Source organism: Lissotriton vulgaris, chromosome 10 (genome assembly GCF_964263255.1).
Source record: "Lissotriton vulgaris chromosome 10, aLisVul1.2, whole genome shotgun sequence".
NCBI classification, from domain to species: domain Eukaryota; kingdom Metazoa; phylum Chordata; class Amphibia; order Caudata; family Salamandridae; genus Lissotriton; species Lissotriton vulgaris.
In genome coordinates, this window is record NC_141698.1 from 47,386,565 (window position 1) to 47,411,437 (window position 24,873).

At 44.1% G+C, this 24,873-nt stretch overlaps 1 protein-coding gene across 2 annotated transcripts in view; it reads right to left on the bottom strand.

Moving 5' to 3' along the window:
* Nucleotides 1-1,405: 1,405 nt before the first annotated feature.
* LOC147684564 (metalloproteinase inhibitor 1-like) overlaps nt 1,406-24,873 on the bottom strand; it is a 29,204-nt gene continuing 5,736 nt past the window's right edge. For both annotated transcript variants that reach the window (XM_086940402.1, XM_086940403.1), the window contains exons 3-6: nt 15,225-15,298; nt 11,087-11,201; nt 3,152-3,273; nt 1,406-1,938 (exon numbers count right to left, since the gene is read on the bottom strand). In XM_086940402.1, coding sequence (XP_086796528.1) covers nt 1,786-1,938; nt 3,152-3,273; nt 11,087-11,201; nt 15,225-15,298 — 464 coding nt within the window. In that variant the 3' untranslated portion in view covers nt 1,406-1,785. The remainder of the gene's footprint in view (nt 1,939-3,151; nt 3,274-11,086; nt 11,202-15,224; nt 15,299-24,873) is intronic.

Here is a 24,873-nt window from a genome sequence, read left to right on the forward strand (position 1 = left end):
CAAAATCAAAAACGTGGGAATAAAAATATTTAGGCTAAAAACTGCTTTGAAAACCAAAGAGGAGTTTAGAACCATCCTGCTTGTCTATTCACCCAAGATACATAGCCAGTCGGCCTGACTTTGCGGCAGGTCCCACTTCATTCTTCTCCTTGCAGCAAATCCTGTTAAATCAACCTTCGCTAAAGGGTGATCCGGCCTCAAGGAACTCTCATCAGCTACAGCATCCAGCCTTATCCCGCTGGAGATTTTGACTTCCACAATAGTGACTAAATCCAAATGAAGAAATCTTCATTGATATATCGCTCAGCAGCACCCCGACAATGACACTCTCTTCTCAGACAATATCTGCAACCTAGCCCTGCTGAACTTTACCTTCTCAGAACATTTTTCAGCAAATTTCTTCTAAGTCTAAATGTAAGCCAAAGCTACTTCTTGTGTCCAACAGGAGTTCCATCACAGCATGTCATATTTTTTTACTTTGACCCGCTCTCACGCAACAAGATGTCTGCAATTGGTGCTCTGATCTTTTAGGTTCTCGATTTTACCTTAAACTTTAAAAACTCATAACTCTGATTGTGCAGAATAGATTTTTTTCATTTTGTTCGAATTTTTTTTTCATTTGACTCAATTTTCTTAATTGATGTGGGATTTTCATTATGTAATGCTCTACAAATTGCCTCCCAGTTAAGCCTCATTGTTTTTGTGCCAAGCTACCAAAGGGTTAGGTACAGGTCTATTTATGGATTTGTGGTTCACCTTGACAAGGATTGTGCATGTTGCTTAAGCAGGGTTAACACCTCACTTAACCACTGCCCCAATTTCTCACATGGCTGTATTGGTTTGTTTTGTTAAGTAGATTTGTAGAGAGCGCTGTCGGCCAGGAGAGTATCTTGCCTCTTGTTTGAAATTAACTGACCTGTCTCTTAAACATCTGACAGGGGGGCAAAGGTGATAACCTCTGCCACCCTGACAGATTTAGATGTTATCCATCAAGTTTTATCCAGAAGTCTAGTAAAACAAAAATATATAAATGAATAAAAACCTGTAATGACCTTTATGTCCTGGATGTTTTTTCCCAGAGTGTGAAGTCAAATTTTCTTTTTTTCTGTTTGAGACCACTAGGCTTTTCTTGACAGTCCTGAACTGTAAAGAATACCTCAGAACACCTGTTAAAAATAGGCAGCATGTTCATCTGGGCATTGGTGTGAGGTTTCAGCTAGTGGAGCCAAAGAAGGCTCCACTGATGGAAATATGACAGTCCACCTGACTCTAAGTAGAGTGGGCAGATCGTCAGTTTGGCCAGCAGGGTGGCCCACTACCTTTGTGGCGGTCTATCCTGTTTGTCAAACTCTAAATGAGGTTCATCAGTCCTATGTTAATTAATTATAATAAGTGACTCTTGTGGTGGTTCCAAAAGATTTCTTTTATTGTTTTAATTTTCTGGAGCATTTATGAAGTGTCGACCAGGCCCCAAAGTGCTTTATGAAACAAGATACATAGATAAAAAGTGAGACTGTGGAGACATGCAATGTGAACTGTGGACAGTAAATGTGTGCTGGTCCTTGAAGGAATAGAAAAGTAGCAAACAATCTGCAAAGTACAAATGCATATCACTTAGGGCTTCCTGAAGAGTAGCTCATCCACTTTCTTCTGACTACCTTACTCAGATGTGAGAGCTGTGCTTTGATTCCTGATTATTAATCATCTACAAGATGGATGGTGAAGAAGGGCTTCAACCATCTATGGGTTGTTGAACATCGAGATGGCTTCTCTGGTCAGCTCGTCCTACTCAATGGTCTTCCAGACGCATTCGGTGCCGGTCTTAGGGACGCAGACCTGGTTCTCTATCTTGTTCTTACCATCGCCGCCATCATACTGCTCAAGTATGCATGTCTTTGGCTCTGGTGATGGGCAGGGTTTAGAAAAGCATGGCACGATCTGTTGAAGATATAGAAAACAAAAGTCTGGTCACCCAACAAGCACAAAAGTTGCCACCAGCAGTGTTCCAGCTTTAAAATGTACTTTATATCATAGTGATGAAGAAACTTCAAGCAAAATTAATACCAAAGCAGGCTTTAATTAGAATATTATAAAAGAAATCTTTTGTCTCATTAGAATATGTAACTAAATGTGTCCTTACTACAAAATGACATTACCAAAAGAGCTGTAGCTAATCTTTAGTACAGGTACCCACAAATCATGGAATCAAGACATGACTTTTGAGATAATTTGCCTAAAGATCCACCTGAAATAAAAGCTAATCGAGCTCAATAACTAAGACATGTGCAATGGAGTTCTGGCTCTAAAATCATGTGATTCATTTTCAAAGTGTTAGGAGATCATTTACAGCTATGATAAAGTGTTGAAAAGCTGTATGCCCATTTTTGCATGTATTCCCATTTGGATATGAATATTCATTCAATTCTTTCCTGTGTCTTCCTGGGCAGTTACCCACTAGATTTTTATTGTGATAACTACTGGTGGAAAACACTGTGCAGTAGTGTTTATATATCCAATGGATGCAAAGGTCGCTGCACATTGCAGGTGCCTCCCATCACTAATATTATTTCCTGCATGGTGTTCTTTGCAGCCGTGATTTACTCCCAAGTGTAAATATTGGACTAAGAGGCACACTGCTGTGATTAAGACACAGAGTTCCATATGAAGTTATGAGGCTTGAACTTTCTGTGGTGATTAAGATATTGCAGGAATATTATTCATACCGACATCTAAGCTTTGCTTTCCTCTACTAAAGCAGCATGAGGTGTTACTGTGAGATTTTCTAAGTACTATAGTATCCTCTGGAGATCATATAGATATGACTCCGGTAGTATATACTCTTAGGGAGATTTTGAAAGTCCAGACAAATTCAGCTCCCTATAGAATGGATCCAGAGCCAGGTTCCAGCAATGATTAGAATATTAAAAGATCTTATAGTGAAAATGTTCTGGTCAAGTGCAGAGAACAACATAATTGGTATTCGATAAATTGAGGTAAAGCGATTAGCATTTTATTCACAATATTCTCTTGAGTATCCTATGTCTTTTGCTACTACTTTTTTTGCCCCTGGTCCCTCCTCTGGTAAGACTCTATTTTAATATACTACTTATTCGGTGGCCGTGACGAGACCCGTGACCAAGGAAACACTTACTTTACAGGTACATCCTTCCTGGTAGGCTCCCCCTACACCCTTTGTTTGCCCGGAAGTCAGCGCAGTCCAGCGCGAGCTGTAGCTGCAGCTACTCATTATGAGGACGCCATTCTCGATGGAAGCTGGTCAGAGAGAACGGAGAAAAGACAAAAGCTACCATTAGCATTCATTAGAGTAATCACTCTCGCTAACAGTGTGTCAACTGGTGAGCTGTAAGTTTCTTCAATGCATTTAATTGCAGGTGGAATCTAATGTATTAAGACTACTTCAATGGAAGCACCCTGGTACATTGCTTTCACTGGTTAGTGCAGGGCTCCTCCACCCGTTGCGAGCACATGGCGTTTCCTACATGTGAGTAGTTGAACATCTGGATCCATGGTGCAGCTACTAACATCCTGCAGGGCCTTGCATGCAGTTTCTGGCCAACAATAGTTGTGAAGAGCAAGATGGTCTATTTGACACTTAGTAATTCATTTTCCCTCTTGTGAGGACCAATACAACCTGGGAGAGGGATTTGAATGAAATCCGGCTGTGGGCTCTACTGCTTAAGGTGTGAGGGAATCTTCACTCGGTGAGCATACAGATGCTGAACACACCAACAACAGTAACAAGCAGGCTTCTTTAAAATAGGCTCAACTGACAACAGAACTACTTCCTTTCAGTCATCCTGTTTTTTTACCTGTTTTCTAAGAAATGCTTCTTGGGCTCCAACTTTAGCCTAGGGGATTACAAAGCCCTGAGTCCAGATTATCAGCTAGATTCATCATAGTGCCGTTTTGCGAGTCCTTAATAGCGATTATTAAGGAATCGCTATTAAGGACTTGCAAAACGGGATTCATGTAGGAATCGCTAAATAAATTGCGATTCCTACACATTCCTTATTTGCGATTAGCAAATTGCTAATCGCAAATAAGGAATAACCCCATTCATTCCTATGGGCCAAAAGGCCCATAGGAATGAATAATCGCAAATAAGGATGCGATTTCAAGGGTGCCAGGGGTGTCCAAAGGACACCCTGTAGCACCCCTGAAATGTAATCTACATTGGTGTTGTGCACACACATGTCCAAAGGACATGTGTGTGTGTAACATGCAACTTAGAAAAATGCATTTAGATGCATTTTTCCAAGTTTTCGCTAATTACCACGAGGTTTGACCTCGCGGTAAATAGCGTCCAGAAATAGCGAATTTGCAAATAAAAAATGGTTAATGAATTACATTTAAGGAATCTCAAATAGAGATTCCTTAAATGCAATTCCTCGCAAATATGCGACTTCGCAATTACCGATTTTTGCATTTGGGATGATGAATCCCAAATGCAAAAATTGCGCTCGCAAAGGGCCAGATTCGCAGAATCTGACTCTTTGCGAGCCGATTTTTCTTTCATGGATCTACCTGCATGTCTTAATTTAGTCATGTACCAGGACACCCACTCCTCACCCCCGGCCCTCTCAAGCTGTAAAGTACCGGGCCACAGTCTCTATAATCTGTCATTCCCCACTATAATTTCCTCCAAATACATTTTCTGCAGAAATAGTTATCCTGCAGATCTGCTGATTTCTCTGACCAAACCCTGAGCTCAGGTGAAGTTCATGCCAAAAGACACACTTTTCGTAAGCGATCATGATGCATTTGCATCCCTTGTTGGCTCTTTCTGCAAAGGTTGCATTTAAAATTTCTGGCAACACCATGCCTAACATCAGAGGGAGGAAACCCCTGAGGATTGTCAAGTACAACATCAGTGAGTGGACTGATTCTGTGGCCCCTACTTAATTCAGAGGATGGGTTTTCAGAAAACTCAGATAAGACAGCCTGTGCAGGTGCCTGAACCAACTCATGGCTCAGAGGAGATCTCATCTGTATTTCAGTGGGGAGCAGGGCTGAGGAATAAACTCTCAATGATGGATTATGGGTGCATGCAACACTTATTTAGAAGTGTTCTATAGCGCTAACAAGACCCGAAGGTAGCAGAGCGCTTTACAGTAAAGGCATGAAAAGGTGGACAAAAAGACAAGTAACAAATAAAGGTGAACATCAAATGACAGTTAGGGGAGAGGAGAAGTTCGTACAGTAGGACTTCTTGGCAATCGGATACAGAGTTCTCACATAGTTCTGGGGATGGATGTTGATCCTAGTTACCCAGGACCTAGGGAACGGATGAGGAACAAGGATTTGAGTTGGCTCTTGAATTCCGCATAGGACGGTATGGTTCTGATATGCGGGGGGATAGAGTTCCATATTTTGGGGGCATTTCCTGAGAAGGAGCAGTCCGCAGTTTTCTTCTTTCTGGTTTTTGGTAGGATGAGCAGCAGGGAGTTAGAGCTTCTCAAGTTTCTACTTTGGCCAGCTTTTGTGAGTTTGTTTGCCAGGTATTCTGGTTTTCCGGTGTGGAGGGCCTTGTGGGTTAGACAGGCCGTTCTGAAGGTGCTACGCATATCCACCGGGAGCCATTCAAGTTCTTTGAGTGCAGGGGAGATGTGGTCGGATTTTTTGCATCCTGTGATCATTCTTGCTGCCGCATGCAATGTTGTTTTTAATGGAGCCAGGTGTGATTTGGGGATGCCTGTTAGGATTGAGTTCCCATAGTCCAGTCTAGATAAAACTAGAGATTGTGTGGCTAGTTTGAGGTCCTTGTTGGGAATGAAAGGTTTGATTTTGTTCAGCAGTCTGAGGTTAAAGAATGCGCTTTTGCCGAGTTCTTAATGTGGTTTGTCAAGGTTAGTTTGGGGTCTAAGGTGAAGCCCAGAGATTTTACGGAATCAGCTAGCGTGAGAGAACCTTTAAGAGCATCGATCGACTTCAGCCTCTCGATGATTTGAGGGTTGTCTTCTTTGTTTGAGATGAGAAGAGTTTCGGTCTTGTCGGGATTGAGTTTCAGGTGATTCTTTGTCAGCCAATCTTGAACATCATTTAAGACGGCATTTACTCGGTGGATGTCGTTAATTGAAGAGGTTTCCAGGTAGATCTGTGTGTCATCCGCGTAGAGGTGGAAGTGGATATTGGCATTCCTGAGTAGTTTGGCGAGCGGTTCCATATAGATGTTGAAGAGCTGAGGAGAAAGTACTGATCCTTGGGGGACACCCCTGATGACTTGCTGGGATTCGGAGGTGAAGTTCTTCATTTTTATTATTTGCGAGCGGTTGTGTAGAAAGGAGGAAAACCAATCGAGAACTACCTCGCCGAGGCCAGCTCTTACTTGCAGAGTCTTGATGAGGAGCTTATGGTCCACCATGTCGAAAGCTGCGGATAAATCAAGGAGTATGAGGAGGCAGCATTTGTCAGCGTCAAGGGAACCGTGAATATCGTCTATGATGTTCAGCATCGCGGTTTCTGTGCTGCGGCCTTGTCTGAAGCCGGATTGGAGGGGGTCTAGGAGATTGATGTTATCCAGATGATGAGTCAATTGCAGGAGAACGCATCGTTCAAGTGTTTTGGCAAGTAGAGGGAGGTTAGATATCGGTCTGAAATTGTTCAAGTCAGTAGAGTCAAGACCAGGTTTTTTCAGCAAAGGGGTGACTTGTCCCATTTTTAGACAGTCGGGCACCACTCCGCTTTGTAGGGAGCTGTTTATGATTTTGCCCCAGATAGGTGCTAAGGTGAGCTTCATTTTTTTGATTAGTGAGGGGGGAATGGGGTCTGAGATGTGAGCTGATGGTTTGGAGGTCGAGATCAACGAGATTATCTCAGTTTCCTGCACGTGGCGAAAGCTTAGCCAACGGAGGGGGGAGGAGCCGGATGGTAGGGCCTGTGGGATGGCCGCGTTGTTCTTCGGGAGGTGTGAGTTGTTGATGTCAAGAGATAATTCGATTTTTAAGACTTTATCGTTGAAGAAGGTGGCGAAGTTATCGCATAGTTCTTTGGACTCCTGCAGGGGTGAGGGCAGAGGCTTGGATGTTTGACGTCTGATAATGTTGTAGAGCTCCTTAGGTCTGTTTTTGGAATTGGCTAGTGCCTCTCGGAAGAAGCTGGATTTCTTGTTTTTTATGTGGTTGTTGTATTTCCTGCGTGCTGTTTTTAGTTGTAGGCGAAGGATGGCTGTTGGGTTGTTTCTCCACTTTCTTTCTTTGGCTCTCAAGGATCTTCTTTCTGCGTTGAGGTCCGCATTGAACCAGGTTCTAGAAGGGGTGGCACGGCTTCTTTTGAGCTTTAGTGGAGCTAGATTATCGAGAATGGAGACTAGCTCGGAGTTGTAGTGGTCGATGAGATCATTGGTCGAGAGGTGCAAAGAGTTGTCTGGAAGAAGTGAACTTAGTTGACCTTCTAGAATGTCTTGGGGTACTTGGGAGAGGTTTCTTGACCATTTGGGGGGGTCTTGGGGAGGTTTGAGCGGGATGATGGGGTGATTGATGTGGAATAGGATCATAAGATGATCTGACCAGTCAACAGGTAGTATGTGGTTGACCGTGATTGAGTTCTTTTGTGCGATGATGGCGTCCAGTGTGGCTCCTTTGTAGTGCGTCTCCTCAGTGCAATGTTGAGTAAAGTTGTTGTCGGCGAGGAGGCTGGATAGCGATTTGATTAGAGGGTTGTGGATTTCGTTCCATCGGAGATTCAGGTCACCAAGAATTATGTTGTTGGAATCACCGAGGGCGACTTGTGCAATCAGGTTGGATAGTTGATCTCCAAACTCGTTGTTTCTGCCCGGGGGTGATAGAGTAGATGACACAGTAGAGAGTCGTTGTCTTTGGTTTTGATGACAGCGGATAGATATTCGAATGAGTTGTACTCGAAGGAGGAGGTTTCTGTGATGCTCCAGCTGTCCTTGTGGATGATAGCAACCCCACCTCCTCGTTGATCAATCCTGTCTTTGGAGATGAGGGAGAAACCAGGAGGTACCAGCATGTCAAGGCAGGGAGGAGATGCCTTGTTTAGCCAGGTCTCCGTGAGGAACGCAACGTCAATGTCATGTGTGAGGATAGCTTCGGCTAGGTCCGTTGCATGTAGTGAGGCCGATCTGCAGTTGATTAGGAGGCAGTTGGTGATTTTCTCCTGATTGCTGGTGGTTTTGTCTTTAGCCTCTCTAGGTATAGCGGTGAGTACTGGTAATCTCTGTCGATTGAGGGTGGGTAGGTCTTTCCGGTAGCTCGTGATTACTTGGATTTTAGATTTAGGTGAAACTGAGATGGTAGGGTCGTAGGTAGTGGCTAGTAAGGCTGCTTCTCTGTCTGACATAGGAGCTTCTGATCTGCACGGTCTGGACTGAAATTATTGATGCCGTGATGTGGGAACTCATAAAATGAAATTCCACCCTCCGCCAGAAAACTGGACCTGGCATGCCTGTGGATTTTTTTGGGATTAACTAGGTTTCACTACCAAATACCTACTGCTTCATCACTTAATACTGTCAGGGGCTCACTGAAAGGAGATCGATGGCTCCAGGACTGGTGGCACCAGTCTCCTGCTGATGTGCATGGCTCGACTAAATGGGATTTAGGGATTGCAAGCTAAGTTTGAATGTCAGTAGAAAACTTTCCTCCAGTAGCTGGTATGTATGGATTGTCCTAGGGAAGAGGATGCTATCCAAGGAAGAATTCCAGTGGCTCCGTTAAAACTGGGATTTTGTACTTTTGGGAAAATAAAAGCCGAGTTGGGGGAACTCTCTTAAAACTGTGAGGGGTTAACAGGAGCCTAAAGACCAGACCTGGACGGACTCTTGTTCAAGAAGGCAGTGCTGCAGAACTTGGGATAAAACTATAGACGTGTTACTCCTAGAAGACTGGGTCAACCTAACAAACCTCCCAGAAAGAAATGCCTCTTCGTCAGCTTCACATTGAATATTTCCTTCTCTGATCTTTTCTAGAGGGAAACATGTGCTACTGGACCGCTTGCCAAATAGCTGTTTTTGCAGGGCGCTTTCATTTGAAAGCTTACCATGCTTAAAAAATATGACCAAGTTTAATGGCAAAAAATTCCAATGGGACCTCCCGCCAGCTTCTTCCTGACTCTGTACCGGTTCAGTCACAGTGGGTGTCATTTTTTCAAAATATTCTTCATTTCCAATTTGAGAAAGTTGAGGGACTTTTTTCTATGCTTTTCTTTGTAGTACTTTTTTGCAATTTTTTTTATATATTACATCCAATTCTCTGTATGTTGTGATTTTTGAAAAATTAGTTTTTGATGTTTTTATCTAAAGTGGTTTAGGTCTCTTAAGTTCTCTATTGATGGTATCAGCATTAGGCAAATTTCCGTAAATGTACCAGGTATTAGGAATGCATTTTCTCTGGAGAAGCCATTTTCTTCCAATCTACTAAGGGTGATGATTCTGGTGTTTCTCAGAGAAACAGTTTACATTTGTGGGTCAACGTGTTTGGTCCTTCTAGAATCCTAGTCACACAACAAGTCAAGAGTTCAGTCTTTACCCTCTAGCTTAGCACTGTATTGTTTCCTTGTGGCTGGGAAGGACATGGGCTACCCTGGGCTAGCTACAACGAACCCAAAACGCGGCTGCCCGGATGCTGATGGGTCTTCCCTCCAGAACCTCTGCCAGACCAGCGCTTAAGGCTCTCCACTGGTTGCCAGTGCGAGAGAGGATCGAGTTCAAGGCAATGTGCATCGCTCACAAGCTCCTCAATGGACAAGGCCCTTCGATCCTAGGAGATATAGTTACCCCGTACAAAGCCTCGAGACCTCGGCGCTCGGACAATGAGCGACTGGCAAATGTCCCCAAGTTTAGGAGGGTACGTACTGGAGGCCGTCGCTTCTCCGTAAAGGCAGCCACACGCTGGAATTCGCTTCCCCGCAGTGTGCGGTTGGAACCATGCTACTTGCGCTTTCGCAAGCAGCTCAAAACTCTGCTTTTCCCTAAATAAGTCTTTTTTCTCCCCTCTTGGCTAACTTAAGCTCTCACAGCGCGGGGATGCCTCCGGGTCACCAGGCGCTTTACAAATCTTTAAATAAATAAATAAAATAAATAGAGCATTCTACAGCAGTGGCGGCTCGCATAGGGCATGCTGTGGGGCGGTGAGGCGGGAGAGGGGCAGGGTGGGGGGGGGTAGTAAACTTGGACATACGACCGAACGGGGAAAGTAAAATTACATTCCTCCATTCCATCGTATGTCTGAGTTTACTACCCATCACCCTGCCCCTCTCTGCCCAGCCTCACCAACCCCCAGCACGCCCTAAGCGAGCCGCCACTGTGTACAGTATAAGCAAGGACTAGAAATGCAACAGTACCTTTCCCTTTGCAATAGAAGAGTTTTCCTACACACTTTAGGTGGAGGAGCACATTGATACCCATGTAAATGATGCTGTTACATGAATATTAAGCCAAAAATAGCCTTTGTTGTGAATATAGGGCTTTCTGAATTTCGGACCACGAATGCGGAATATAAAGCAGAGATTTCGGCTTGTGCATCTTTGCAAGTATTAGAGCACTTGCCATTTAATCCAGGCAGGGACTGAAAAGTGGGCGGTTTCCTTTGTCCAATTCTGTGAGTTTTCTGAAACTAATCTTCCCAAGTTCTGACATGTAGCTGCATATCACTAAGACATTTACAATGCAAATATCTTAGTATAGCTGTGGCTAGATACATTTATTTAGCTGCATCGACATTAGGCTGGAATTATCTGAATTATTGTTACATATGAGACAGCTCTTGGACCACATGCCCTCTAGACTAGAGAACTGTATGGCAGCTGAGACCCCTTGTGTCTCCAAATCATGTTTCTGAAGTCAATACATTGGGTGTCATTCAGTCGACTAATATCACTTAAGTAAGCTCTGTGTTGCACATATGTTATTATTGGTGCAAGTAAACCTTTTCACATGTTGGATGAACATGAGAGGTGTGCGGTCAGGGGTGCACAAGGGTGTATAAGATGGGCGCAGAGGTTTCAGAGTGGCTTCTGAGGAACAGCCCAATAGAATAGTTGCAGACAGTGAAAATGTTCCCTGCTTAATGCAGCATTCCCCAGCACCACACCAGAGATGTCTGACCTATGGCCAAGTACTCAATGTTGAACTCTTTGGTATTGAAATAGTATTCGCAGGTTGACCCCCTCATCGAATCGATAAACGTCGCTTCCTTCCATTTCTGATCGCCTTTCAGTACCTAGCATGAGAAGTGAATAATAAGGTAGGGGTTAGCGGCATATTAACTGTATACATTAACAAATTATTTGCAGACAATAAAGTCATGAATGTATTTTTCCCACTTTTAACTACCTTTATTTGAATATTGTGACATATGCGTTGTTCCTGTGGTTTGAGGGCAAAAGTAATAGAACAGACAGCAAGACTGACTCATTCCTCTGGACACCCCAACATGTTGCAATATAATTGCATAAACCCATGCCCTGGCTACAGAGGCGTAATACTCAACCATTTCCCATCTCCAAACGTCCCCCTCAATACTCACACCTCCAAAGTGCCCCCTCCATGAGTCTCCTGTCTAATTGATTCAATTCCCTTTGCATCCAAAGCCTGATGTTCACTTCTTTCACTTGTTCATGTCATTCTCCACAAGTATTAGGATTTATGTTGTTTTTTCAATCAATCAATCTTTATCTTTATCGGTTTCTTGCACAAAAACCATAAAAGCACCCACATTAAAAACCATTAAGAACCTGCTGGGATAAAACAAGTGCCAATAAAAATAGTAACCGAGAAAGTGAATAGAGGACAAGACACAAAGAATACCAGTCTCACACAGGCAAAGACAGAAAAGTAAAAAAGCTGAATAAAAAACCCCTAAACTCAGCCAGTATACACAATTAATGAACAAGTAACATGTGCAAAGCATGCTAAACCGCGTCATACCATAGATGGGCTTTTTAAACCCGATCTGATGAATCACAACTAGACCTGTGGCATTATCAGTAATTGACCACCTCTTATAAGTCCTTGAACCTGGCACTCTGCTATTTAAAGGAAGTGTAGGGCATATTAACAAGGGATATATCTCCACTTTAAAAGCCAAAAAAGCTGAGATAAAATTATCTCCCTATCAACAACAGGGTGCTAACATGCAAAATCGCATACAGAGCAAAATAATAGGAGAAATGTTGCTAAGCGACATTTCTCCTATTATCAAGCTTCACGCGAACCCTCTTAGAGATAAAAAAAGCAGCGCTAACCACTGTTAACGCTGCTTTTTAAAGTCTGCTAATTTTCAGACTTAGGCATACCTGTAATGGGAGGTTGATTATGTGACTGCAACCACAGTCACTATCACCAAGGTTATCACAGTTTTTCATTAAATATCGCTGGAAAGCCAGTGTTATTTGATGTAAAACGGTGATATTCCTGCTATCCCTGTTTTTTTTCCATAGCCATGGCGGTCAGAGTAGATAATACTGCGTTACCATAGCGACTATCACCAGGGATAGCTGGCGATATATTTTTTAACGCTAACAGCGGTCAGCGATAATTTTCGCTGCCGCTTGTTAATATGCCCCTTTGTCTTTCATTTACGATTTTTATGTTTGAAGACAAAATGCTCTGGTAAATGCTGTGTACACACTCAGCAGTTGTATGATGCTCTGGGACCTTTTCTATCCTCTGCTTAGTTTTGCAAGGCATTGAGGCCTGTTACTGGTGAGTCAGAAGTATAGCAAAGCTGCCTCTTAGTGCCTAAAAGCAAAAAACTGTGCTACACCAACTTCAAGATGGTTGTCCAGTTCCTTTGCAAGGGTGCTATCTTTGGCATTTTCATGATTAAGTTTACATTTCCATGACCTATATTTTTAAAGAAATAGTCATGCTTACATCATCATGTTGACATCATTTACATGAACCCACATTAATTTAATCTACTCCAAAGAAACTGGAGTGAATGCATGGTACGGTCACAAGGCTCAGGGGCAGTTCTAGACTCATGGCGGCCCTGGGCAGGGAGCGTAGGTAGGGGGCCCCGGAAGAGGGTTCGGGCGGGGCGGAGCGTGGAGGCCAGTGTAGAGGGGGGGTCAGGGTGTTTGGAAGTGGAACAGAGCCGGAGGCCACCAAATCCCTGCCAGGGGCCGCCACGCAAATATGTATCCATCCTCAGAGGATTATTATAATAAGGATATGTATTGGCGTGGAGGACCCTGGGGTTTGGTGGCCCTGTGCATGTGCACAGCTTGCACATGCCTAAAGCCGTCCCTGCAAGGTTAATCCCAATAATTATGAAATGACCACTATCCTTGGGTTCCGGAGCAGAGTGCTGCCCGGCGTGCAGCATTTCAACAACATGGCAGCGGTGGTAAGAGCTATATATGCATTTACAATTTCAAAACTTGCAAAGCATTTTGCATATATTCTGGACTCCTCTAGAAAAGATAAGAAGAAGAAGCCTAAACCCCAAAATTAATGTCATTTTCGAAGGAAGAATATGTCTTAATAGATTTTAGAAAGAGAATAATCATGCTTCAAAATGATACACTTGCTACTCGAAGAGATTTAATTTCAGCTGCACTAATTGCTGAATTTTTTCAGACCATTCTATTATTAAGATTGAAATAGAACTATGTAGAATTTGACCTCCCATTGCCAGATGGTTATTTGAGAAAAGATTACTACAGGGTCAGGAGTGGGTGGGTCTACGTGTATTTTTAGTAAGGTAAGGATTCTTTCCTATTATATTTTGGAGCAACAGGTTTACCTATTCTATCATTTAAACCCACCTTGCATGAGTGAATAATCACTGACATTGCTGAGAAAAATAAGAACCTTTACATTAACTTTACCAATTGGCTCTTTACAGTCACTGTGAGTGACGATATTTCTCATTGTCACTCTCACATGTGTGTGTACATTCACCTAAAAGAAATGCGTGTCAGTGTTAGTGCTGGCGGGCCAATACCTCATTTTACCAATGTTTTTTTCCTTTCCATTTTTTTGCCATAATTTGAATTCTGTTGTCATCCTTGTGTGTTTCAACTATGCCTTCACCTTACAGTAATCCAAAACCATTAACATCTTTACTCTAAACCAATAAGAACCTTACAGCCTGATTCATGTACGGGCCGTTTTGCGTGGCCCTAATAGCGAATCATAGCGACTCGCTATTGAGGACACGCAAAACGGCATTCATGTAGGAATTGCTAAATCAATAGCGATTCCTACATGTTCTCTATTTGCGAGTAGCAATTTGCTACTCGCAAAAAAAGGAATAACTCCCCATTCATTCCTATGGGCCAAAAGGCCCATAGGAATGAATGGGGAGTATCCCTTATTTGCGAGTAGCAATTTGCTACTCGCAAATCAGATAGCGATTTTAAGGGTGCCAGGGGTGTCCAAAGGACACCCTGTAGCACCCCTAAAATGCACATTTGAACAGGTGTTGCGTACACACATGTCCAAAGGACATGTGTGTGTGCAACATGCAACTTCGAAAAATGCTTTTAAAAGCATTTTTCTATGTTTTTGCTATTTACCGAGAGGTCTGACCTCTCGGTAAATAGCGGCCAAATTTTGCTAAATCGCAATTTTTGCAAGTGTCATGAATAGCATTTAAGGAATCTCTAATAGAGATTCCTTAAATGCTAATCCTCGCATATTTGCTAATTCCTCATTAGCGATTTTTGCATTTGGGATTGTGAATCCCAAATGCCAAAATTGCACTCGCAAAAGGCAAGATTCTGAGAATCTTGCCCTTTGCGAGTGCAATTTTGCTTCATGAATCAGGCTGATAGTTTCCTCTGACATCCATTAAAGCGGTTATTTTTTTTTATTTCTGATTTGTATAGCAAGTATTTCCCTGCCATGTCTTTTATTCTCTTTGTATTGTTCTGCATAAGCTTGCAAAACAAAGTGTAAAAAAAAGTAACCATTGGAACTGCTTGCCAAAACCAGACCAGTTGTACCCCAGTCAAATACAGGGCTTCTTTCTACTAACTGTAAGATGTTTAGTCAGATATATTCCTCAAATTCATCCAAGTGAAAGATTAGAAAGAAGTTCAGCTGGAAGTTAACAGTGGTGTTTGGGTTTGTGATCAGCCTGGTGGCATCTCAAGCTCAATGAACAGGGATATGGTCTGAGATGTAAACGTTGCATTTCTTTTGTTATCCCTCTCCTAATGAAAGCCATACTGTCAAAATAATGGCGATGCCCTTCACTCACGCTGTGAATTATGAGAAACAGAAATAACATTACCGTGAGGATTTCAACTTTAAAGCCCTTCTTCCCATCCGCCTTCTCGTAGGGTTCCAAGATTTTAACTTTTAGAACTGTCAGACAAAAAAAAGAGACAATCAGCAGCAAATTACCATCAATTAATTATTAAGTAAGGAAGTATTACCATCCCAAGGAAGATGTATATTACTACCTGAAAGACTAAGTAAAAAAGACGCCAATTTCATCTAGCTTTGTGGCTTTTACCCACAAGCATCAAAGTCAATTGCATTCGCAAACGGTGCGAATCGCAATTTTCGGCCGCTTGCGAATGCAATTGACTAATTTGGAATGCACCATGCATTTCGCAATTTTAGGAATCACAACCATGTTGCGATTTCTAAAATTGTGATTGCATTTAAAAAAATGCAATTTCAGATTTTTTAAATGCATAATCATTTTGTAATTGCAAATTCGAAATTTGGAAGTGGTAAATTAGCGTGAAGTTGAACTTCATGCTAATTTACCGAAAACTTTCAAATATGTACAAATTGCATTTTTGACAATTTTAATTTACACATACACATGCCCTTGGGGCATGTGTGTGGGTAAATTGCATTCAAAAGTTACATTTCAGGGGTGCAGGGAGGGGTTCTTTGGACCCCCCCCTCCACCCTTGAAATTGCATTCACATTTTGCGAATCGCAATTTGAAATTCGCAAAATGTGAATGCCTTCCCATTCATTCCTACGGGCCTTTTGGTCCATAGGAATCAATGGGAAGGGTTTTCCTTAATGCAAATTGTGAATCGCAATGAAGGAAAAATACAGAATCGCAAAAAATATTGCGATTTTTTAATGCATAGCATTTTGCGATTTCTTAATTGCGATTCCTTAATTTTCGCAATTAAGAAATCGCAAAATGTAACATTGATGCATGTGGGCCTTTGCTCCTTACTGGCTTTGGGAAGAACCACTAGAACCTGGCCTGATTGTATGCAAGTGCAGGAGGGGTTCTTTTAACGGGGCAAAGAGTCCTCTTTATCCAGCCCTGCATCTTAAACAATCACTGAGATAAGCATTCTAGAATGTCATCTTGTTTGATGATGTCATCTTGGGTTTTGAGATGTATTGTGACATGGTTCACTGGATGGCCAGCTCTCCCCTTGATCATATAACATTTGAAAACACTGGAAGATGATAGTATGCAACATGCATGCTTCTCAAAAATAGTTTTGGTTGGAGATGTGTTTTCAAATAAATCCTGGAAGGCTAGATTCTTGCCAGGTGTAAAGTTCATGTTAATATTGGATATAATTGCCTTCTTTAGAGTTTGGTGGCCAGGTTGCTTTATTCAGTAAGGTATATCACCATGTTCCTACTTGCTGCCTCTGCCAGCAGAAACCTTGGATTGATGCCCTCATGAATGGACTATTTAGGACGGACATTCTGACTTACTTTTTTCCTGTTCGGGACTGTCAGGTAAAGCCTTGTGATCCTACACAAAAAAATGCACAAACGGCCACCAAACCCTGAGAAACAAAATTAATCGGAGGGTGTCGGACGTAATAGTGTTTTTATTTTCCCCCTTTTGGAAGTTTGTTTTTGAAAAACAAATTCTACTGAGGGGCTGATCTGAAGGGCAGAGGGCGACTGGCGAATTTTTAAGAAAGCTCAGTATTTTACTGTGAACACGTGTCATTGATCTTTTTTCATTCAAATTATCTTGGGTTTCATGATAAACTTGAGCTTGTTACACATCAACAGTGGCCAAAGGCCACCAAGACCTCCTCTTGTACCCCTTGATCTTGTATTAGTGGAGGGGGGGATAGACAGCTATGTGGCATCCTTCATGATGAGGTATCACTGCAGTCTACAGATCCCCATCTCCCCCCGTGTATGGAGTATTGCAATCGGTTTTGTCCCCCCATACTAACATCTCAGTTAAGACAAGTCACAGAAGCCAAGAGGGACATATATCCGTTTTAGCTTCCATCTTTCATAAGTACCCATTCCATACATCAATACTGTGCTCGCTCATCTCCATGCTTCAAGGGCAGAGAGCAGCTTTGCACTTCTCCATTTTTCATATCAGCAACCAGTGCAAGATGCCAGGCACTGCCAGTGCCTACTAGAACATTGATATACAATTTTTCACCAGGACTAGAGCCGGGTCCATAAACTTACACAGATTTTTTCACTTTTTTTGTGTGATTCACTGGGCTCAGTAGGCAGTCAACAGGGTCTTTTTCAATGTCTGTTAGGGTTTATGTTACTTAATCCCAGTATACAGACAACTGTACACAGTACCGGACCTTGTGCATGAATTCTGCCTCCCCTATTGCACAGTGTGGGCAGCAATTTGTGGCATCCTGATACTTTGACCTATGCATTGTGGAGTCGAATACACATTGTGCGAACTTGGTCACCAATTCCACGGGGGCAGCTTGGCGTGAGCAGGTAGGCACCTGAAAGCTTAGGTGTAATGTGACCATACAGCACACACTCCCACTGAGACTGGAAACGCACACAATAATTGACACCACACCAGCTGATCTGTTAAAATCAATATACTTTTATCTAAAACCCAAGTCACGACTGGTAAATCATTCAGGGTAATCCAGTAATCACTTCAACATTAACTCATTACTAACATTTCTTGGTCGGCACAGGTAAATCCTCTCCTGTAGTAAAGACTAGGCAACATTCCATCATAGAGGCCTAGACAACAGTAAAACTATTCTTTGGGTACTTGGGCAGAAGCAAAACCTCTCTTGTCAAGGGTCAAGCAACAATTCATTATAGATGCAGGGTAACCCATTCATAGAACACTTTCAAATAACACATTCCCCATATGCAAGTGTGGTGTGACAAACATTTCAGCGGACCCGTTCCAATTGAAAGCGTTTCTTGGGAAAGTGGATTGCTAAAGGGGGTAACATCTGCATCAATGGCATACCAGTCACATCAACAGGGTTTCCTGCTCGAAGGCATGCAGGAAAGAACACTCCCCGAGCCAGGGGTTACCTCGGGCACAGTATGTAAGCAATTACTAGAATCCGGGGTCAAGTTCAGAAGGCCTCTACCAACTTCTCTCCTATTCTGAGCCTTCAGGCCCAATGCGGGTTTTAAACGAGGCCTAATCACAGTCTCCGGTAGAGGAGGGCGGTTCCGGGGCCTCCTTCACACTCCGGGGAGGACCCGCTTCTACTGGAGTCCTTCACCCTCCCCCGGGGCTTTACCTTGAGTCTTTGGGCCTTCCCGGGCCCCTTGCGGTGATGACGGCAGCCCCAGAGCTCGGGGGCTGATGGGGGGCTCACGCTCTCCTGGGAGTCTCCTTCGCCAGCAGCAGGACGGGTCCCAGGCCTCTCTCGGCCTTACGGAGCCCAGTGACCAATCAAAGGCGGCTGAGGGGAGGCGTGCACGTGGCCGCCAATGGCAGCGCGGCCTGCGGGCGTGTCAGCCTCTCCCCAATTGCCGGGCAGCAAAGGCAGGGGCGCGGCCAATGACGCGGCCGGGTGCCCCCGTCAAGTGGGGCTCGTGATGGCTTCGGGGCCTGGCGCGGCCCACTTTATACTCCGGTGGCCCTCTCCTGGCACCGGGGGCCACTGCAACGCTGTCCACAAGCGGGGGCCTCCCTAGGCGCCCGTCAGGCCGCAGCAGGGGCCAAAGGCCCAGGCGGGGTCCGCACTACAAGGGGCGGCAGCGGCGCTCCGACACAGTGCCAGGGACAGTAGGCAGCGCTCCAACACAGCAGGCAGCACTTCGGCACAGCAGGCAGCGCTCCGGGGCACACAGCCGGAACCGCAGCGGCGAGTTCAGCAGCGCTTTCCCCCCTAGGCCCTACCGCCTAAGACTGCTGCGTAGGTTCTCCCAGGTCACTAATGCCCTAACTATCTAAAAGGTTTCCCTCCTTTCCTTAAATATTCCCAGGTCAGGTGACCACTCTCTGAGGCGGCAAATGGAGACCCTTCCCCTATTCCGGAAGGTTCCAGGAGCTTCCACAGTCTAGCTATGGGCAGAAAAGGCGGGCTGGTGTTGCAACAGTATCTAAGGGTCCCAGCCAGCTCCTGGCTACTAGGGTGCTACTAAAAAGACCACTCCGCAGTAGAAGGGGCCTGTGGCAGCCACGTTGGTAGGAGAGAGCACCTGCACCTTAGCACTGATTAGCAATGGTAAGGTGCCCGGAGACATAGGTCTAACAAAAAAGAGCGTGGAAAACCAAGGCGAGGGTGAAAAAAAACAAGGAAAGACCACCCTAGGGCTGACAGGTCTAACACACATAAAGTAAGTAATTAACTTGAATACATTTTAGTCTTGCAATTCTGGAGATCATTTTGACAATTCCAAAACTTTTCCCCTATTTAGCTTCTGTGATCTCCAAATGCAGGCGGTCACTCAACCTATTTGGCAGATGGGGCATCAAGATTTCTTTCCTCTAAAATAGTGCGGTATAGAGCACTGTCAAGGCTTTGGTGTGCTTCCTGTGAGTGACAAATACCCTCAGCCCTGTCTAGACCACTGGTTCCCTAAGCTAGTGTTGTAAGTTAGTTGTAGGCGCGTCTGCTGTGCTCTGCGAAGTAGGAAGCTACTCGCACCTATATTATATTGGTTTTTCAATTCCTCAAAGTGGAACCACAGTCCCTCGTTAAACAGGTCTCCCTAGTTCTTTATCTCCACCTCCCACTATGTTCTTGTGTTGTGATGGTGTGTGAGTCGAAAGCTGTCAGGGTGTGTCCACAGCAGAATCTCTGGTGCATATGGAGTCTTCCTGCACTGTTGTTGGAGATAAGTGTTCCAGTTCCATTTCGCTACTACCATGAGTGCATTAATGGGAATGCCAGCCCTCCCAATATTGAACTGAATGCAACGGGCCAACGGTGGACTCCAAGTGCCGCACCAACCTCTAATTATTTCCCAAGGTATCTGACAGTACTTGTGTTCTGATGGTGTGCATACACGACTCCTGTACCCACCGTTGCGGGGTACAACCCGTAAACAGGAAACAGAATCACCAAAAACAATGGAGTGGTGCACTACCAAGGTATCCAAGAATTAATAAAGAAGCTCAATCAGTATCTTCATAGAAAAAGTCTTTAATTGTATAAATCCAAAGCATAGGTGTAAAAACAATCAGCCAACGCGTTTCGTTCTTGAAAGAACTTCGTCAGGGCAAATATTAAAGTTGAGCAATGGTTCCACTAGGTCAATGAATTCAATGATGTCTTAAAGTCGTCGAGAAAAGTGTAGTGCGTAAGGAGCAAATGCCACCTTGATAAGGGCCAGGCCGTAGCACTACAATTCGTACGTCTCGGAAGGATACTGATTATGTATCCTTCCGAGATGTACGAATTTCCTGATAGGATGGCGGGCGGACAAAGTCCCCCCGCCATCCTAATGACCCACTTAATGTTAAAAGTGATTTCCAACTAAGTGATTGAATACAAATAGTCTCTAAACAATTAACATTTATCACCTTTACTAAGTTGTTATCTCCCATTTTAAAAATCTTGGGCTAAGTGCTTGGGCGACCACATCACAATAGTAAGGATTTTGAATACTTTATTTGTAGATCTAGGTCATTCATATATGCACAGAATACATCTAAAAGGGTTGCATTCTGGCTTTTGCCAACATAAAGGCGATCACTGGCAAACCCAGTGGGTCTCACCTTTGAGACCTGTGGGCTTTGTCAATGTTTTTAGCTATGCTGTATAGCATTACTGATAATGTTCAGCATACCTAAAATAGGTGTGATCATGTGGTTGCTGTGGATGTGTTATTTTGAAGGCACGTTTGCTTTTATTTTTCTTTTTATTTGCCGATTTACAATGGATTGGCATATAAAACAAAAAGTAGTGCAAAGCGTGTTTTCAAGGAGGAACAATTGAGGGAACGACATGTGGTATTGTAACATTGGGGAAGATACACGGGGTAGCAACATTGGGGTTGGGGGAAGTAACACAGAGAGCTGGGGGTCATAGAATCACAAGAAGGGTGGGCAGAAAAGCAACCAGTGGACTGGGGCAAGGTAGACTACTTGGGAAGGTGGGAAAGAAATATATGGGCAGTGCTTAATTTGATCTGGAGGTTGCAGGTGGGGCCCATTGACACTTACTTTTTCCTTCTAAGACTTTGATGCAGAGTAAGAAGTAAAAAATACAAATGGAAGAAAGAAGAAGGTATAGAAAGATGGAAAAAAGAGACAATGGGAGAATTGAGGAATAAAAAACAACCCTCAAGACTGAGATAAGGGGCAGCCATTGTCTGGACAATTGTCCCCCCATGCCTCAGATGAAAGAGGCATGAGGGGTATTCAATACTACAAAGTCTTTGTATTACGCACCACAACCTTCGATAGTGCCGGCTCCAACATTTATAAGTCCACAACTTAAGCATTGTATACAGGCAAGAAAAAGCAACACAGGTGTGGTTGGGGGAATAGAATCAAACAAGACAGATGAAAAAAGACATGCACACTCATGAAGTGCGCAAGAACAAATTGGTATGCTAAAAGTCAGCAGTGGAAAATATAAATCACGCTTGTAAATCTGGCTCACCTAATGATCCATGTCCTCCATGGGTTTTGATTGCTAGCTTGAAGATGATCAATCAGCATTTGAATCAATTCTTCAAAAGTTCCATCCAATCAGCCACTGCGCCAACTTGCTGGAAACAGGACAAACTAATGGCTCTTCTAAAAACGCTGTTGGCAGATCAGTGCTTGCTAATTTCAGGCAGATTTTACTTTTAACTGCGGTGTCAATGATATTGGAGAAGCTCATTAATGGGCAGCTCTCCAAATGCTTGGAACAGGGGCAGCTGTGACACTACTCACAGTCAAGATTCAGACTGAATCAGCACTAGTGGAGGTAACAGATTCCATCAAGTTGGTATTTGATCGTGGGAAACAGGCTGAAAGGAAGACATCGGAGTCGGAGGTTCTGCTCTGGCATGGGTTGGCTCTTATCTCACTGATAGAAGCCGATCTGTCTGGGTGGGTCTGTATGCTTCCGACCCTAAAGTAACCAATTTTGAAGACCCACAAGGATCTCTCTAAGCCCAACTCTTTTTAACCTTTATATGGCACCTTTAACCTCTTTAATTGAGTCTTTTGGGGTCCGGATAGGGTCATATGCTGATGACACACAGCTTTCTCTTTCAATAGAAACAACTGTCCTGAAGGACCTAGGACATGTAAGAAACATCTGGTGGTCGTTTTCAGTAGATGTGGGCTAGTAATTTACAATTTAAGGCCAGCATACTGGGATTGTGCTGGTTAGCTCCTTTTCCTCATATTGGGACATGTAGAGCTATTCAGAAAAATGATGTGGTTCATCTTTCTCCCAACTTGTTGCACTGGCGTGAGTTGAGTTGAGTTGAGTTGAGTGGGATTTATAAAGCGCATAGCTACCCTAGGGCATCCCAGCGCTAGTGACCATAGATCCAGAGAGGGAGAAGCAGGGAAGAATGAGGGTTCAAGGGAAGAGCCAGGTTTTCAATTGTTTCCGAAAGCTGAGGAGGTTATGTTCTCTCCTCAAAGTAAGTGGGAGGGAATTCCACAGCTTAGGGGCGTTGTAGGAGAACAGGCGACCGCCGGTTCTGGCCTTCCTTATCCTTGGAACTCTGGCAAGGGCGAGAGAGTCGGATCTTAATTGTTTATTGGACTGATGCGGTTTCATCAAGGGTCTCAGGATCGGGGGGCCTTCTTCATGCATTATTCTGTGGGAGATACACAGGGTCTTGAAAGTAACCCGTTCTTTCACTGGAAGCCAGTGAAGGCTTCTGAGAGCTGGTTTGGCCGAGCATCTCGCTTTAGTTCCAGTCAGGATTCTGGCAGCTGCGTTCTGCGTGCACTGCAGTCTATGAACTACTGAAGCTGGGGCCCCCAGATACAGGACGTTGCCGTAGTCTAGTCTGGAGTTCACCAGCCCCTGCATCAGAAGTTTTCTAGATTGGGATGGAATCAGATGGAGGATCTTTCGGGACATCTTGATGAGGCCGAAACAGATGCCTGCGGTTTTTCTGGCCTGAGTTTTAAAGCTAAGGTCCTGGTCCAGCCAGATACCAAGACTCTTAACTTGGGGGTTGGAGGCGTTCCCATGCATGGTGGCCAGGAGAGGGATGTGGGGATTTTATTTGGATTTCCCAGGAGAAGTATCTCCGATTTGTCTCCATTTAGTTTTAAACGGGATTCACACATCCACTGAAACACCTTATCTAGGCAGCAAGCCAGATTATGTTGGCTATTGCATAATTGATTGAGGGAGACCACCAGCTGGGTGTCGTCGGCATACATTATAGTTTTATGCCAAAAAGCGCTACAACGTCCTCTAGAGGGGACATGTAAACATTAAAAAGCTTGGGGCTCAGGGAGTAGCCCTGTGGAACCCCACACTGGAGTGGCTGTGCCTTGGACGTGGCGTAACCATCCGACACTTGAACGGATCTATCTTCCAGGAAGGATTTGATCCAAGCTAGGGCGGAGTCAGCGACTCCTATCAGACTTAGCCAGTGGACAAAGATTGCATGGTCCACCGTGTCGAAGGCGGCGCTCAGGTCGAGGAGGATCACTGCCACTGATCCTCCTGCGTCCATGATGCTCCTAGCTTCTTCGACCACGGCTAACAGTGCAGTGTCTGTGCCTTGTCCAGGTCTGAACCCTGTCTGGGATTGGCGAAGCAGATGGTTGACTTCCAGAAATTTAGAGAGTTGCAGGTTGGCCATGCATTCAGCGACTTTGCTGATGGCAGGAAGAAGCGATATGGGTCTAAAGTTGGTTGGATCCATGGGGCCTGATTCACAGAACTAACTTAAGACAAAATCCTAAACTTACTACTTTTGGTATTCACAGAAGTTAGGATTTTGTCTTAAGTTTGTCTTAAGACAGACTTAAGACAAAAACCTAACTTAAGTCTGCCTTAAGTCTGTCTTAAGACAAACTTAAGACAAAATCCTAACTTAAGTCTGTCTTAAGTCTGTCTTAAGACAAACTTAAGACAAAATCCTAACTTCTGTGAATACCAAAAGTTGTAAGTTTAGGATTTTGTCTTAAGTTAGTTCTGTGAATCAGGCCCATGGGGTCTAGGTGAGGTTTTTTAGGAGAGCCCTGACCGTGGCTTTCTTCCAATTGGCCGGGGCGGAGCCTGATTTAAAGGAGGCATTAATGAGATTAGTAAGAGAGGGAGCTACCGTTGAGGCGACCAATTTAAGCTTGCTGATGGGAGCTGGATCTGACGGGGCACCACTTTTTACATCTTGTAAGATGGATAGAAACATCTCTGTGGTGATGTGGGGGAAGGTACGTAGGCAGGGAGCCTCTGGGGGAGGGGAAGGATTAGTGCGAGCTTGTGTGAAAGTGGGGGCCGGGAGCGAGGTCAGAATTTTGTCGATTTTTGAGGAGAAGAACTCGGCCATCTGGTTACATCTTGCGCCCTCCGGGTCAGGAGTGGGTAGGGGGTCTTGGATTTTGGTGAGGAGATGTACAATACGGTAAGTCTCTTTTGCCGAAATGGCCGCTGCAGCTTTCTTTTTCTCGAAAAAGGTGGCCTGTGTTGTTTTAATAGAGTTTTTATAGGGCTTGATGGAGGCTCTGTACTCTATTTTGCTTTCCATAGTCCAATTTTTTCTCCATAGGCGCTCTAGTCTTTTGCATTTTTTTTTTAGATCTCGTAGTTCCTGGGTGAACCAAG